The sequence below is a fragment of the Pararge aegeria genome, chromosome 10 (genome assembly GCF_905163445.1).
Source record: "Pararge aegeria chromosome 10, ilParAegt1.1, whole genome shotgun sequence".
NCBI lineage: Eukaryota > Metazoa > Arthropoda > Insecta > Lepidoptera > Nymphalidae > Pararge > Pararge aegeria.
In genome coordinates this window covers 18,690,082-18,708,330 of record NC_053189.1, presented here as the reverse complement: position 1 = coordinate 18,708,330, position 18,249 = coordinate 18,690,082, and the positions used below count along the sequence as shown (strand labels likewise).

At 32.9% G+C, this 18,249-nt stretch overlaps 1 protein-coding gene across 2 annotated transcripts; it reads right to left on the bottom strand.

Annotated features, from left to right (window-relative positions):
* Positions 1-1,436: 1,436 nt before the first annotated feature.
* On the bottom strand, positions 1,437-17,251 carry LOC120627099 (AP-1 complex subunit sigma-2). 2 transcript variants are annotated; one of them, XM_039894948.1, is made up of 5 exons: positions 16,986-17,245; positions 16,461-16,639; positions 15,503-15,611; positions 15,051-15,188; positions 1,437-1,610 (listed from the first exon to the last, which is right to left on the bottom strand). In XM_039894948.1, exons 1-5 carry the CDS (start codon positions 16,986-16,988, stop codon positions 1,566-1,568), a joined length of 474 nt encoding a protein of 157 aa, XP_039750882.1. In that variant the 5' UTR covers positions 16,989-17,245; the 3' UTR covers positions 1,437-1,565. The 2 variants fall into 2 exon arrangements, with proteins under 2 accessions (XP_039750882.1, XP_039750883.1); XM_039894949.1 differs by lacking the exon at positions 1,437-1,610 and adding an exon at positions 4,856-5,610 and having other exon boundaries at positions 16,986-17,251.
* Positions 17,252-18,249: the final 998 nt, after the last annotated feature.

Here is an 18,249-nt window from a genome sequence, read left to right as displayed (position 1 = left end):
TTTGAACTCAGTCTATAGCTAATGTGATAACGCCCTTATATTTCTCATACAAAACGATTGAAACTAAAGTTAAGGTTTGTAAACGAACAGGATCAGTAACATAAATAAGAATAACTGATAGCATTATATTAATATATTGTTAAATATTTATGGATTATACTGGGGTTGCCATAAGGAAAAAAAATGTATGAGGATATTCCATAACTTAATTTTTTTGCGTGTAATTAACGATTCAAAAATGATCTCCAATAATAAATATTACTTAGATGCTGCTTATACAACAAAAAATATTTTATCGATATGAAAAATACATTATTTTAAAATGAATGAAATTAAAATGCATATAAAGTTAGTTTAACTCACTTTATGTGCTTTTAAATAGATGACAACCCTATTCGCTACATTTTATATATCTAATTCATAGGTAAATTTAGTGCATAATCAGGTTAGGACGATTTTATTAAGTACACAATACAATTCACGAAAACGGCTTGACCAAAATAGGCAGGGTCGTATCTCGAAGGGAAAATTCGCGTAATGCGATCATAAATGAGAACTTTGAACGAGTTCGAAAGTAGTCGGCTATACATACTCCCACGAGAATTGCGGTCATTTAAACCATTAATACATTTAGTTGTAATGAATTTCACAAGTCATAACAGTTTACAAGTTAATAAGATATACAATTTTTTATGAACAATATGTTTTCTAAGGAATCGATTATAATATAATTGATAGATCTTAATGTAACCGCACATTTTTGTAAAAAGATACAGAGAATATACTAAAACGTTGATTTAAAAGTGTAAAATATCAAAATTTTACTTAGCGGAAAAGAATACAGATTACAGACCTATTAAGGTTTATAATACTTTGATTCAAATCTTATACCTAATAAATAAGAGACATGAGTTTCAATAGTTACGTTTAGTTTTAATTAAGGGCCAATGCACACAGTGTTAAATAACCGCATAGAAAGTCACTGCGACGAGAATACAAATTAAAATAAATTTTCCCGAGATTTAGCACATTTAAGTTTATTTGCTATATTTTATCAAGCTGTTAATACACATTCTATACTTCGGATGCGGCGATTGTGCGATTGGGCCGAAATTTTGTATATAGGTATACATGGTAGATAAGTGACATCAATTTAAATTCTATATAGCGGACTCCAAAAGATGGCGGACACATTTTTTTACACCTAAATAAACCCTCACTAGGCTTTTTATCTCGTAATATTCATGTCAACTGAAAGGATTTACAAAAAATATAAAAGTAATATCCCGTCCGACGTTCCTCGAAATTCAAAGAACGCGATAGAATAATAGATTTTAAAAACAAATGCAATTATTAAGAGACAATAAGATATAATTTCATCCTATTTTTATAATAATTATTTACGCTAGTGTAGAGTGGTAAAACAAACGTTGCGATTATGTGCCATGTGTACATTGCACTTTTAATGGTTATTAATGAATCTGTAATCACAAACAAGTATTCCTTGCCTCTAAGTTCTATACTAGGTCCATCCATCTGTGCGCGTCCAGGGTGCGGCTCAGGTTCTATCCGAGTCCGTGGTCCTCGAAGAATCCCTGCGGGGTCTCCTCCTGCAACAAGGGTCATCACTGAGCCAGTGCCGCTCGTGGCCGTGTTAGCCGACCTATCGCTTTTCGGTACGAATATGGAATTAGCTTGATGGCAACACTACACTAGGGGTAGGGGAATGAGACTGATCATTCAGATTTATACTATCAATAAGGTGAGACAGGTACATACAGAAAATACATGTGATAGTAATTTATATTTTATACTTACCGAAAATCCTACCTGTTATTATCAATGTGTACTTAATAGATATAACATACCGTAACCATAACCGTTAGTCCTTGACCCAATTTTAATTACACAGGTAGGTAGGTACTCTTATAGGCCATTTTCAAATTTGATACCTTTGGAAACATCCGTTTCGTTTGCTCTCGTAGAAATATCACAAGAAAAGTAACAACAGTAAGTTAAATTCCAGTGATTTTAAGGATTTTTGGCATGTCTTAAAGTATAATCGGGTGTCTGTAGATATATATGATCATGAGACTAAGGCTCTCAACGTTTATTTAAATTATCGTTAGGAAACAATCCGATATATCAACTTCATCTTGTGGACTATCCATTAACTATTAAAAAGGTTAAGCGTGTCAGGTCATGATGTATCAAATAAATACATCTTCTTAATTTTTTTTAGGTACATTACGCGTCACCAAAGTTGAAACTGGTCTTCATTGCCTATATATTATGTGAGTTTGCCAAAATATATGTGTGTATACATGTTAAGACGGCGCGTAGGGCGGGCATGGCATCAGATGGATAATGCCGTCTTCGTATAAACTGTAGGTATTGTTTACTTTACCAGTTAACAGTTTATAATTATTGTTTTTGATTTTCAGTGAACATCTGGCTAGTGTGAAGGACGTTTTACAGACTTGCAAAAAAGAGGTTATTTATTTGATGCGCCCTAAATGGATGAACCTATTTTGAAACTCTCTCATTCAGTGTGCCCAATGCGTACCTAGTATTATTTTTTGGTTATTTATGCAACTGTTGTATAATAAGGGGTATTAAAAAACGAATGTTGGTTAACAGAATCACTAAATATCAAAAGTCTTACCCATAAAAGACTTTACCCATAGTGAATCATAGAGGATTCTGAAACAGATAGCTTATTGCTAATAAAAAATCATCCATTACTGAATATATAGAAATAAACTTAGTGTTAATATAAGAATTATAGTTTGCATTCGAATAATCTCCTTTGTTTTACCTACGAGCTACGGCGCGCGGCGTTCAGGTATTATTTAAATTATTAATTTATTATAATTAATTTATTAATTTTAATTCATGCACATACGAGTAGTAAGCATGTTGCGGTCTGCTGAGTAAACCTTATGCGCAGAAGATATAAAAAAAAATACAAAAGAGTAATTATGAAATTTAGTAGAATATTATAGTTACCTATTAGGACATTGGGTGTTTTAATGTTGACAATAAACTAACTGTTTAAGAATCTTTTATAGAGGATTTAAAGCATGGGAATCTTGAGAGTACATAAATACTACAAAATGCGAGTAAAATGGACCTTCTCTTAGGCTGAGATCTAAAGGACGTACGTTGACAGTGTTAATACGAGACATATGTCTGAAATAAAGCCTTGTCACCTTTTTATTGTTTTTTAAGTCTGAAGTGAGGCTAAATATGCTTTATAGATGCCCTTAGTAGGCGGCTTGCTTTGACGATCTCGACTTTAAAAACTAGGGCATTCAGTCCATTTTACCCTGTCATAGTGTTTTTTCATACTAAGTGACCATCGAAACTGCCCGGGTGTGATCCTTTCTAATATATCAGTGTATTATCTGTATGTGTGTGTTTAACTTCACCGGTTCCACTTTGGAGACATTGGAGACGCTATACCTAAGTAGGTATTTTGAAAATAAATGCAATCACTATGTCAAAATATTGTTATATATTCGAAAAACATTTGAAAATATTACACAAATTATGCACCTGCAGATGTCGTAAGAAAATATTTACCACAAGAGTTTTCTTATCTACCTTTGATTATGTAATTAGTAACCTAATCTTTAATACATATAGGTAAAGACATACCTCCAGTAAAAAAAAATAGGAATTTCATGAAAAAATTACAATCTAAAATACATCTTTGTATTGAAACAAAACTAAATTTTAAGATAAAATCAGAGTTTTCCCAATTGGGATAAGTAATACTTATTTACGCGAAAGCAGTCGCTTGTGTAGAATTTTTGCATTCAGATAAGCAGACATTTTGTACAAATAATGAATATCCAGAGTTTAACTTAACCTGAGGTTTACAACAGGTTTTGTTTTCTAATAATCCCTGCTAAATAAATAATCAACACAATAGAATTAGTTTTGTTTCAATTTACAAGTAGCTTATTGAGAATATGACTGAAATATTGATTTTATATTCAATATATTAAGTAAGTAAATTATTATTGAAACACTTCATTTAATATTTTAATAGTACCAATGCAATACAATCTCAAATTATTATTTCTTGACCATTTGTTTCTTTCAAGAAGTTTATACTTAAACCTCCTTCTTCTTAAGACAAAAAAATTCCAATACAAATATTTTTCATTAATTTAGCTAGTTAATGGTTACCTAATCATACTTATTAATATCCTACCTACCAAATTATCAATGTAAGATTAATATTATAGAATGTTGACATCTAATACTTTTTTTGAAAACATAACAAGGTAAATAATAAATAAATAATTTGTTTTTGTACATAAATTCGTTAAAGTTTTAAATTAAAAATAACGAAAATATAAATATTTAAAAATAAACACTACTAATAATATAATATTGATGAAGCATATGAAATGCTTATAAGAATAAATTTAAATGCACAAATTTACAGTTTATTTATAAAATTTATTGTCATTTTAATCATTATTTCTGAATACTTTATGATTATGTAGTTTAACTTCTCATTTGTTTTTGTTTATCGGAAACCTAATTTAGCAAAATTTTATCGTAATGGGATAAATGGATCTTCATCAATCTGTTGGAATGGATCAATGTTGGAATGATCGATTTTCACAGATAATTTCATGTGCATCACACATAAACCAAATTCCTCATTTTAATAGATTTAATTTATAATATTAAACAGACAACATTAATTTACTATTATATTAACATTTGCTGAAATATTTATTCCCTCTAGTTGTTAAAAAAATCTACTTAAAAATACAATAATTTCATTGTATTATCTAACGAAACAAAATATTAACAAATATTGTTATGGGTTTAAAGTAGTTTTAGTATAAATAAAGATAAAAATTGGTCCACATTCAATAAAATATAAGTAAGTTTTGGCATATTAATTCTTAAAGCGAGATTTTGATTAAGAAATCAAAATACCGACAGTAGGACGGACATTTAAATAATAATAGTGCAATTTGGCACATTAGTAACTCAATTAAAATAACAATTATTCAGATTAAATATAAGAATTTGCAAAACAATACTAAATTAATTTTTTTTTTGGATTGCCCACTTGCAATCTTATGTTATATGTCTATCAGCATATAAAACATTGCCGCACGAAGAATGATGAAAATGTAACTAAAAGATTGGCAACCAAATTTCAAATGATACAATTTACGGACATCGAACACACCATATCCTTTATTGTCTTCTAGTTGACTTTTTAAGACTTGTTTGTGCAATCAATTTACGGGTTTATATTTTTATCTTACAGCTGTACTCAAAATACAGTATCTCACGCGTGTCTTTTGATATGATATATATACGATCCTCCTTGAATTCAACTGTAATAATTATTGACTTACAATAGACACCATACAGTTAGTCAGGCTTCATCGTGTAACTGGGGGCTGCCGTAATAAAACAGATATATAACATAAGTTACCGCAGGGTACCGTTAGCATTAAATAACACATTAAGGTAATTTCGCAGACTCGTTGAATGCTCCCGGCAGACGGCAGTCGAGGGCTGGGCTCAGAGAAGGCCCACCTCGCGCAGGTTTGCCTCCACGACCTCGTCCTATGCACAGCATCCCACCAAAGTGAGGCATTTGTTAACTTAACCATACTTATCACATCTTTTTTTTGTATTAATATTCACACAGACTTCAAACAGACTGAGAAGAAGCGCGTACATTTGCTTGACCAAGTTAAAAAAAACCGCTAATTATCTACAATATATCATTAAAAATCTATTTTAGCATATATTAGTAAGCTTCAGATACCAAAATAAATACTAACCCTTATATGTTTAAAGCGGTTTTAGTGATTTTTGAACTTGGCCATCCAAACAATATAAAAGCGTACCCATGCTCCACATTCGCGGGTCAAGAAACGTTTAATCTCGAGTTTTATAAAGATGTCTTGCTGTTAATTTCTATTTATTATTTACGGATTGTTTCTTCTTCTTTCAGTTTCTATTATTGTTTATCCTCACGCAACTTTTTTTGCCGTAACCTTTTTTTGATGCAAAGAAAACAAAGTCAACACTGCACGGCTTGTGCATAACTCGTTTTAAAGGTGCAATATTAAATTTAGGAATTGTTTGACTTACTGAGAACCAAGCGTTACACATATAACATCGCATGCTTGCTTGTTATGTTAGTCTTATGCCAGCCCACACCTCAAGCATACTCATACAGGTTGAAATATGTACCACTCCATCCACCAAATGTACCTTTAGCCGATATTACGTGACAGGATTACCATAGCATGAGTCCAATATAAGTATACTTTTAATATTTTTTTTTGGGTTTAAGTTTACATTAATAAATACTTGAATATAGTAAAATGTATTGAGTATGAAAGTTGACTTTTAAGATTTATTTTCTAAAGATTGCAGAAATGGAGATTTACGCAAACTATAATTACTATTCTTTTGTACTCGAACTTTTTCTCTAGGTTGAAATCTCTGATTTTGCTTCGACATTGAAATTGTAAATGTGCTAGTAAACTATTTTGTGGCGATAGAAGTTGACACTTATGCCAAATCGAACGAAAACGAACCCTGGGCGGAAAAAAACGTTTCGGGAACCCCTTTTAACTGAACGCGTGACAGCAGCGATGTCTCTCCCGAAAGGTTGTAATAAAAGTTCTTTGGCGGAAGATTTCCGTATGAAGCACGTTATACTGAGCACGATGCGACTTCGAACTGTGATCTGCTTCTAGACTAGGAGAAAGCACACATCGTAAGCGCAATGCCGTTTGCTAGGTATGTTACCTCGTGCTTAGTTATCCTTTATTTGAATTACGTCCGATGCTAAGCAACGATGCAGCCTCATACGAAAACACGCAAATAACACTCGTCTTTTAAAATTTAGAACCCAAATTGGTTTCTACCCGGTATAGTACAGAAACGCTAAGCTAACTTGCGTCACAGTACGGCTTTGCCAACTACCGAAGCTTCTCACAACAACAGCCAAGAGCCAATGTAGGATTTATAAAGACGCAAAGTATAAGCTAAATGTTACAATATCCCGGGAGTCGTTTAGTGCGACAACTTGCGACGCGCGTTGTCTACCGAGCGTAGGAGTCCTGAACTGTACACAGAGGAGTACTCATGCTATGGTGTAAGGTTAAGGAGTGGAGCCATGCAAGAAAACAGTAGTTTTAGTTAGAACCAATGTATTTAGACACCAATTACAGTCAATGCACGAACAGCCATAACTTACAAATATAAAAATCGGACACTGCTCTATTCGAGAAGGCGTTTTTTAGAAAGTACTTTTGCATTCGGGCGCCCAATATTAGCTTCAACTTTAATATTTAATTCCACGCCTTGTAAAATTGAGATTTTTTTCCAATTCATGGTAAATTGATAGTTTCGTGAAATTCGATTGATTCCATTCTGAAGAGCTTCATTGATACGTGGCCATTTCAGAACCAACGCTTCCTACAAAATCCCCAGAATAGTCTAAATAATTTTCTATGTGAATAGATTTTTATTTAAAAATCCATACGGATAGAAAAAAATTGCTTCACCAATAAAGGTTTACGAAATATTGTTAGAGATACAAAATACTTACTTGTTATATATCAAGAAATGGTAGGTTGGTATTACCATTACGAACAAACCTTAGCATAGCGTAGTTTTATCCTAAAATAATTCCAAAATAAAAACTGTATATTATTTTAGTACTGTCCTTTTTAGAAGATCTTAATCGATCTTAATCTTTCATACCCGACTATAAAGCAATGTCCATATTACAATAAATTTAAATTCTAAGCTACATAAATACAAGCTGATCGTGAAGCCCAACGCATACAGGATGATGAGAGTACAATCCATTTAAATATTACGGTAGCAGCAACATTACCAACTTACGCGATAGTTAAAACTTGCTAATTTAAGCTCGATTATATTTAAATACACAACAAATCAATATTAACTTTTGAAAAAAAAAAATGTTTCAACGGATGGTATAATATGTAACTATATTTAATTAATTAATTATAAATAGAAAATAATTACTAAATATTTGAATATAAATAATATTCTCGAAATAGAACAACTTTAAGATTATTTTAAAGCTACTTAATTATATTAAAATATCGAAATGTGTAGTATGATTAATATTTACTGGAGATTTTAAGGTGACAGCTATTGAAAAACGTAAAGTAAAAAGATTTGAAAAAAAAGTTACACGTAAAATGGTTGTGAATGTTTGTGAATAGCTAGCATGCAATAAATATACAAAGCTACACTGGCTATGGAAAAAAAAAAGATTTAATATATAAACATAATACTATAACTAATAATATAACCACATAAACTCTTCTACATATTTTTTGACACCGTTCAACTCTTATTTTCTTATTTTTTCTAATATAACTATATTTTTAATGAAACTCAATCCGGCCCAAGGGACCAACTAAATAAAATAAATTTGAACTTCCAATTTGACAGAGGTTTGTAAGATTTTTGAGTCAAGAGATTGAGAGCTGGTGGCATGTTTCACAAGGATATTATCCTTGTCACAATGATAGAATGCTAGTTTTAGTTATGAAATACTTGTAATAAAGAATGACTATTCAAATAGGATAGATACTACCGCAAGATAGAACTCTGCGAATACAATCAAAAAGCTTCTAAGGAATGTGTTTAATATTGAATGTTGAAGTGTTTATGTGCGCAGTTTACATATAAGCGGTATAGTTTAGCGAACTTTATCTGGTAAGAAGTCATCAATGTAACAGCCCATCGTTCAGGTCCTGACGCCGAGAGCATGCACACATCACACCAAAACAGGGAATATTAGCAAAAGTGCAGTGCCGCAGAGTCGTGGGGGAAGCTAGGGGAAAACTCGATCGAGCTTAGGCCAATAGAATACATAAATAATTTTACTTATAAGAACACGATGGAAAAGAACAAATATTTTGGGCACACTTATAGATAATTGTTAGATAAAAACTATATTGATAAAAATTATATGCGTACACAGAGAAGTGTTGGTGCTGATCCCACTTCTGATATAAATTCAGCAGAATACTACTCACTTGATAATTGTAAACGCTTACATATATCTCGATTGTATATTCGAATAATTGCGAAAGTGTTATATTTTCGACTCAGTGCAATGTTATTACTAAGTCTACGGATTGACGCACATTTGCGCTTAGCTTAGCTATGCAACCTGTCCTGTGACAATGACTGTGTATACACACAGTCATTTTCAACCGCTCTTGGGACATTGCGAAGTCTAGTTATAACAGCATCTTACTAGTTCAAATCATTAATTAACTTCTCCTTTGAGCATAGACGCTATATGTTTTGAATAGTACTCTATTGGTTTTTATAAAATGGGTAAAACTGCTATTTCAGCGAAGGCCACACGATGGCCACCAACCTTTCCGACCAAGACAAGAAAAAGCACGCCTCTTTGCACGCATTGGTTTAGCGTTTACTCTTGTGATTTATATTAATGAACTTTTTTCGCAACTTAATTAGGTGTCATCTTTTAGTGCGATATTGTTTTAAATCATTAGCATAAACGTTTGTGATATGTAATGTTTCTTAAGTCTTTTTAAACATCCTAAAAATACTTATGTTACATACCATTAAAGTTCTAAGGATATGTAAATTGTAAAATCAATTGTGAATAAAATACATATTGAATAATACTTTAAATAATATAAACGCTATAATGCTCTTGTTGGTTTTACCTTCTTAAAGTAATAGACAATTTAAATGAAGACGAAATCTTGGAACTGAATATTTTTTTTAATGGAAATGAAGTAAATTTAAAATATCTTTATTAATAATTTAAAACATCTGAATCAGTTCATTTGTATAAAAAGGCCCTAACATCGTGCTTTAGTAGACAGTTAAAATTTTTCCCTTTACAGGAGACGCATTAACGCCGTCAACTACTATCAATTTCTCTAAAAACTATCACATAACCTAATCTAATTGATATTTTTATTTTCAACGTTTTGAACACTACCTAAGGATATGTGTTAATATACGTGCTATCCTAACTACCACAAAGGCTGGGATTCCTACATTAAATGATCAGAGAGCTCGCGGGAAATTTTAACGACGTAGATACTTGATAAAATACTTTCTTGATTTTAAGATTCTTACTGTTGTCTTTATATGTATAACCTTTTTTTCCTCGCCTGTGTATGTTTTATTGTTTGCACTGTCCCTCTTTCATGTTTTCTATTATTACTTCCACCAATGGTTGTCTGTAAGAGATTGCTTTTGCAATAAGGCCGCCTTTGCCAACAACTGTATTTAACTTTCTTTTTTTTTTTTTTCTTGTGTGTTTCTTGTATTGTTTCTATGTTTGTGCAATAAAGTATTCTAAATAAAATAAATAAATAACCCAAATCGTATGGTGAATACTTTAGGAGTTTTATTTATATTTATATGTACATTTTAACAGCCGTTATAGTTTAGATAACACAATTAATTTGCATCAATCATGGTTATTGTTTAGTTGAAAAAGGTGTAGAAGTTATCTTATCTTTAGTATCAGGACAAGTTAAAATATTTAATATTGATACTAAACTCTCAAGTAAACTTATTTTTGATCCAATATAATGTTTGTCTTAGATAAATGGTTTCAAGCATTTCTTATTTAATGTTTTCTCGAGAGAGCGCGCATAGGTATTTTGTTCATGCCCACCGTCTCATAGGACAGGATGGAACCGCCATGCTTCTGAGGTAGGTGAGCTTGGTACTGCAACTCTTGATTAGCAATTACTATAAGACGAGACTGAACGTATTATTTATAGCGTATTATTGCGGTACGTACTCTCTAAGGCACGGAGTTAAGGTAAATGCCATTTACGACTGCCACTGATTTAGATCAACGATTCTTAACCAGCGCAACCGAATAATTTACGTTAGAGACTAAATGTTACAAGAAGACATGTTAATCTAGACCCGTCAAATTTTATCAAGTACCTAACTAAAATTTCCCACAAGCCCTCCGACTATGTCTATAGACATCATAACACACTAGTACAATAATCAAAAGGCACTACTCAGGCCTCTGTCCTACGATTCTGGTCCACTTGTGCTTAAAACTACAAATCATCGTGAGAAGTGGCACCATTTGAGTTAATACAGGATCAGTACATTAAACAATTCAATACCGAGAAATCCAAGGACAATCTTAATTTAACGAGATTTTCCATCCTTTTAAACAGACTTGACATTTATTGAATGGTTCTGTCCTGTATATGTATTTTCTATAAAACTCATGAAAGTTTCAACTGTAGACGAAAACTAGACACAAACTATTTGTATCGAACTTTACAAGTTTTCTTTTCAATTTATAGTCATAATTATAAAATAACTAGTGACCTGTCTAACTATTGAAATTAATATTGATTAGTGCCAATTTCAATTCATTGCTCAATTACAAAATAACGTTAAATTACTTTAAAAACAATACCTAATTAATGAGGAATTTGACTGTAAAGCGATATAAACAGGCATATTAAAAAAGGTAGAGCAAGTATTTAAGTTTCAATTCCGAAGTTTTCTATATTTAGAATCACTCTTAGGGCCTGTGTACACGGTTTTATTCTATTCGGTCAATTTTTTGAGCGACGTCTGGCTCGCGCTAGACTGCAGCGGTGATCAAACTACTCATATTATGTTCAAACTATTCTTAAAGTGCGGAGCAAAAAAGCCTGGCATTGTTCTACATATAACGTATTTAACTATCGCGCTTTTGTGTGCGTATACTTTGAGTATCACTATACGCAAACGCATTTCTATTAAAAACAACGTCTAACGTATTCTGTAATATGATTGGTTTAACCTACACTGTGCGAAAAAAAGCTCTTGAAAGTAGCTTTCATGAATACACGTGTCAGTTATTACGCTTTTAATCATTTGATTAATTAGATATTAGTCGAAATACATGCAAAATTCATGCAACAGCATTTTTTTGAAATAAAAGAAAAGTAACTTTACAACATTCAAATATTTTGAAAAAAAAAATTCAAATGGCAAAATGGTCCCTTATTCAATTCATCTAGAGCAAATTAAAAACATCATTTTGAAATATTCAAATTCAATCATATTATGTTATGGTTTTGGTTAAATCGTTTTGCTATCTAAAAATTGCAGTTATTCTTGAATTAAATACATGTTAACACATCACATAATATAAAACAAAGGGCAAATATTTTAATCGTAGAGTTAGAATCGTAGACCTAACACACAAATAATATTTCTAATTTTATCATATTTTTTTTCAATCGGTATAAGATTCAAGCGTTTCACTAGTCAAATTTCGTAGAAAGCCACGCTCTTAGTCGAATGAGCCCTTGTTCCACAGTGGTTATATTTCGCCAATAAAGGCGAATGCATATCTACATATGGCATTTAAACAATTTAAAATGTTATTATAGTCGTAAAAATGTAATAGGCCCGTTTTGACACTTGTCATCGCGACGTAACTAGTTATGGAACCATAAGACTCTGTACTCGATACTCACGATAAATCAATTCAAGTTTGTATCAGTACTTGATTGATATTATTATGTATTGTAGTGTTCGTTCGTTCAAAGTATTCCTTTAACTTCACAACCAATACGCGTGACTGGCTGTTGATTATACGTCCACTTTTCAACATGTTGAAACAGAGTTAGTACTATATAACAACAAACACAAAAATCGAGTCAAATCACTATGTTTAAATTAATGTCCAAAATAGAAGAGCCATAGTTAACGTAATAGTAAACGAGCGCACAGTCAACTTTACAAGATGAGGAACGAAAAACTGCGCAGTGCGCGCGGGGACGCTTCAGTCATGTGCCGCTTGGTCAGATACATCAACTCAGACTCATTATTTAGAACCCATTTTGAGAACCAAGCTCATTCTTTGCAGTAAAGATAACTACACAATATTTAATTTCGATATTCAGTAAAAAAATGGTTACAGCTCTATTATAAAAAAAAAAAAGACTGAGAACGTAACTGTTTTTGGAACGTTTCGCAACAATTATAAATTGCATGATACTATGAAGTAAGCGCAAAAAGAATACTCGCGATATATTCATTCGTATTATTTAACGTCCCAAAAAAATTTACGTATTTTTTAAAACACTGTATGTAATTGATTTTTATTTTTTTGTTTCTTTCATTTTTGGTCCAAGTTACATTCTATGGTCTTGCACAAATGTCAAAACGGGCCTATTACATTTTTCCGACTATACCAAGTTCAATGTAACTTTGACAGCTGTGTTACAGGACTTTATTTATATAGACATATTGGATAGAAGCAGGCGTAGAGGGTATATTGCCGAAGATCTGTTTGGTGTTGAATATAAGGATTGAAGAAATTATAAATTACACCACACAGATTCTCCTGCTTTTCGCAGAGTATAGCAAATTAAGCTTAATTGTGATATTATATAGATATGATTTTATTTTCAAATGTGTCAAAGTTACCAACTTGGCTACAAATAGTGGGACTTGTAAGACCGCGGACATGCTTTGCCATTTTAAATAAGACATGGAGTCCTTATAAGCTTTTAGGAGTTCATGGTTTACAAGACCACGCCACAGCCGCCGCATTAGCAAGAAGAAAAAGAGTCTGTGGGCATTCGACGTTGTGTTACGGTATTATGTCACAAATAAGTATAGAAAAGTTATGACTGTGTATATAATTCTGTTATCAAGTAAACACAACCTATATACCCAAATGTCTATATTATTTTAACTAAACAAACCCGTAACTACAATTTGCAATATCTAAAATTGACAGTTCTTATAAGATTCGTCAAATCTTGCAGTAACGAAATATATTACGTTACATCTTAAATGTCATATAAAAATGAATGACATAGGACCTCGATCAGTTATGTCAAGGTACAATTTGCTCAAACTATAACAACTTTGCCTAAAAGAAACACTCATTCTGTTATGCCGAACGCTCATGCCGAACGTAGAACTATTTGTAAGACTCGGCACGTACTGTACACCCGCAGTGTATATTGGTGCGTCGTGATTCAGATGTATCAGTAGTATTTAAAATTTTCGTGGTTTCACTGTAGTAAGTTATATAAAAATGAGGTACTAAATGACTAAGTAAAGTACCTACTTATTAATTTTCACATAGTTTTCCAAATAGCCTGTGAGTGTACTGCAAACTATTTAAGCGGATGAACAAGGTAGCCATATGAAATATGACTAATAATACCATTTCCCTCCACCTGAGCGTCAAGCTTGTACCAGGAGTTGGGAGTACCAATTCACCAATTGTTTTGTTTAATCCACACTAGTGTATTTCACTTTACTATTACCACACTCATGCTTTTTCGTAAGTAATATATATAAAACATTCTGTTTGTTTCAAATAAAAGTTATTATATCAAAAAAATTATAAGCGCATAACAATTTCTATGCTTATTCAAGACATTTCGTCACCTCCACCCGATGTCATAAGTGCAAGGGCCTATGCAGAAGACTTTTTGTTACGCCCAGACATTAACGTGAAGCCTAAACCTAGGATGCCATTTGTTGTTTACTTATTCAATCGCGTGAAAGGTAACTAAGATTTATATGTTGTCGAACGAGCGCGATTTAGTCAACATACTGTTTCTCAGTATTGTAACTAGATGGCACTTTATAGATTCGATATAAATCATAGTTAACTTTAACGTGATCAAATGAGTATACGTAGGTAAAGTCTCACACTAAGCACTCAAGATGTTCGTACACGAGACGCGGGAGAATAGTTTTCTCTTGCTCTGTCGCATTTCACAGAGACACAAAACTCAAGCGCTTCTGTATAAAGTAACCTCTGTGTTAGTAAAACTAATACTTAACTGAATTCATATCAAGTGTCTGTAATAAACCTACAACTTTTTAGTTAATAATAAACATAAGGTTTAGATTGTCTGCACGCAATAAAAACGTCGTGTGCATGGGCCGTAACATGTATATTGCTTATTTTTGTTTAAAAGTCACACAAGCTCATTATCCTGGCTACTGACCTCCTGCAGCAGATCCTGTGCAGCGATGGCCTTGAGGACATTCTTCTTGCTGGTCTCCTGCAGCTCTCCGCCCAGCACAAGCTCATCCAGGATAAAATAGGCTTTCTCAAAGTTGAAGATTATGTCCAGCTCGCAAACCTGGAAATATAATATTTGTGGTGATACGTTTTCATATAGTTTTCATCATCTTGGAACATAGCTTAGCTAGATGCAAGTTTCGAGCTTTAAGATTGATCAGATTTAGCAATAATAAAATACCTGTGCTGGTAAACAGGGCTGGAAAACAGAAAACTATGCTGTTAGTTGTCAAAACGTCATGGAAAATACAGTCAATAATATATACCCACAATATTTTGAATAATATATCGAAAATTGTTAGAAATAAATAAACCTAGTCACAACTTCACATCAAAATAATAGTTTGGAATTATAATGCATTTTTGGTAACTTACACTGCCAAAATACTTGTCTAGCAGCTCCACATATCTGTGAATGAGTTCCAGGGTGAGCAGCTCATTGTCCTCCTGCTCCATGGCGCAGCAGAAATATAACGAGGCATATCTGCAACGTACAACATTATTCACCAAATTAAGTGATCAAAATCACTAATAATTTCCTTTGTTAAAGTTCTTCATAATGTTCTCAAAGGAGTGTGAAGTTTACCAATCTGCGTTGTCAGCATGGTTGTGTACATCCTAACCCATCTCATTCCGAACGACTTGTGCCCTATAAGGCTATAAGCATAGTAGGTTTAACAATTTGTTGAAGCGTTGTTATTTGGATTACATTCAAATTCATTAGTTGCAAGAAAGATCAAGTGTTATTAAGAATCTGACCAAGTGTTTTAATTCTACTTTGATGGATTAGATAGGTAGAAAATTTTGCATTGTTAGGCAAAGGCTGTCTGATTGCTAAAGCAATCTCTTTCAGACAACCCTCGGGGAAACTAAATCAAATAATAAAGGGCTGGGGGGAACTAAATACATATGTATACTATAGTCTATTATTTTATTGCACTATTGCAATTGCCAGTGGCTTAAGTCCATCTCCAAGACCACCTGGCATCAATCTGGCATCTTTGCTGGAAGACATTAAACCTTCTCTTGTGAGAACCTATAATATGCTTCCTTAGTTGCCATACCAGATATGTGCATCTGATGCACCAGGTATGTTAATGCTATACCCACCTATTAATGCCTAAAGTATAACTACAAAGATTTTTTTTATTAATTATTATGTTTATGAAAAAATTCTAATATGGAAACAGTGCGTTAATGGGGTTTGTTTTACAAGGTTTTTTTAGATTTGTTATAAGATAAATACTGGTTGAAATAAAGCACTTTACTACTGAAATGAGCGTAGATATTATTATTAGTAAAAGTAATTCAGCCCAAGAAGCTAAAAGCACACCTTTTGTATACAACTTTGACATCCTTCCACTCCAGGAAGGAGCACATCTTGGGCTTTCGCGCCAGCACTGTGGTGATGAGCTCTCGGGTTATCTTCTTCTTCAGCTTGTCTGGATGTGCCACATACCACTTCTGTAGACGCAGCTTGCCTTGACGGCTGAACAGCAACATGAATTGCATCTGAAAAATATTTACTACATCATCTTTCGGTTAATGCACATTCCACAGGTCACAGGCCCATAATTTTAATTAATAGCCTGCTAGGACATTGACCCTCAAACAGACACAACTTGCTGGAGATGTTTGAGCCCACGTTGGAAGGTAAACGGCCAAATCCTGACCTCCATAACCATTTAATCGACTGCGGTCAAGTATGCGACAGACAACCGGTAAACTATCACTGCATACCGTATCTCACAGACACTACATGTACATAATATTATTAACGTTTAGGTAAATATTATAATTTAGCGTATCTACTCTAGATTATTAATGTTCGTTTTATTTATTCCAATAACTGACTCACCATTTTGTTAAGCTGTTCTTATATAGTATCGTTACACGTTCTTTAACTTTGTCACAGTAATACACAGTGGAACTTTAATGTTACAGTAATTGATTTCATTACATCACATTATCATAAAACACTATGGAGAATTATTTTATACTTTAAAATGATTAATGATTTACTTCATCTTTTTCTACAAAATTCTGTGAATTCTCAATTCAGCTCTCAGGTGACAAGTGACAACACACAATAGACAACTTACAAGTAGAATTCACAGAAGTTCTACCTTTTATCAAAGCTGTCTATTATTGAAATGTGGTTTTTGATGTGAAACATCTATAGGCGGAGGGTTAACCTGAATCTTGGCGTGGCGACATAGGCCGTGGCGACGCATCGCCACGCTATGTGATTGAAACAATAATATTGAATATTATTTTGACGTGACAACGTCTTATAAATTGGTTTGCCGGGTGACACTTCAAGAAACTGCGTTACGCTCCGCTCACGTTATGCGCTCACAATGAGAGCGAGTGAGAGGCACGCGTCCCTTCCACTCGGGCATGGTTAGCTCGCCTAAGAGCGAGAGAGACAGACATAAAAAGTGAAAGGGACTCGTCCCTTTGTAGTAAACGCTGTTTCATTGTACGCAAATGTATTGCAAGTTATTGTATGTATATTTGTATATAAATACGTATGTATGTGTAAAGGTAAAAATAAAATTTTGTTAATATGAAATTCAGTGCGAGATTCTTTGTATAAATTAATGTTTTAAATATAATTCTTTGTATAAATAAATGTTTTAAATTGTTACTATTATTTCATCCTTCTTCCTACTATACGAATGAATATTCACATTAAAATTATTTTACCACTCAAAGTCGTTGTCACGTAAAACTTTCGCCCGTATACCGACTTTACAGGCAACCAATTTTTTTTTAATAAAACAGTCATTATTAACCGATTTACAAAATGGAGTGGTTATCTGTTTGGTTGTATTTTTTTTTATTTGGGGAAAAAATTTGTAATGCTTCATCTTTTCATTATGCAATATCTTCAAAAACGTCTATAGAGAAGCCAGATAGTGATGCGTCAGCCTTGACTAAAATGGGTTATCACACAGAATATTGCGTGGAAGAGAATTCCATAGTCGTGCGGCAAGAACTGCAAATGACTTTGCGAAAAAAGGTAGTGTTATAAGTGGGCACTTCCAATGCCTTCACAATAACACACGGACGCACGGATGTTCTATGTCTAGGTAGAGCTACATGAAAGCGGTCTAGCA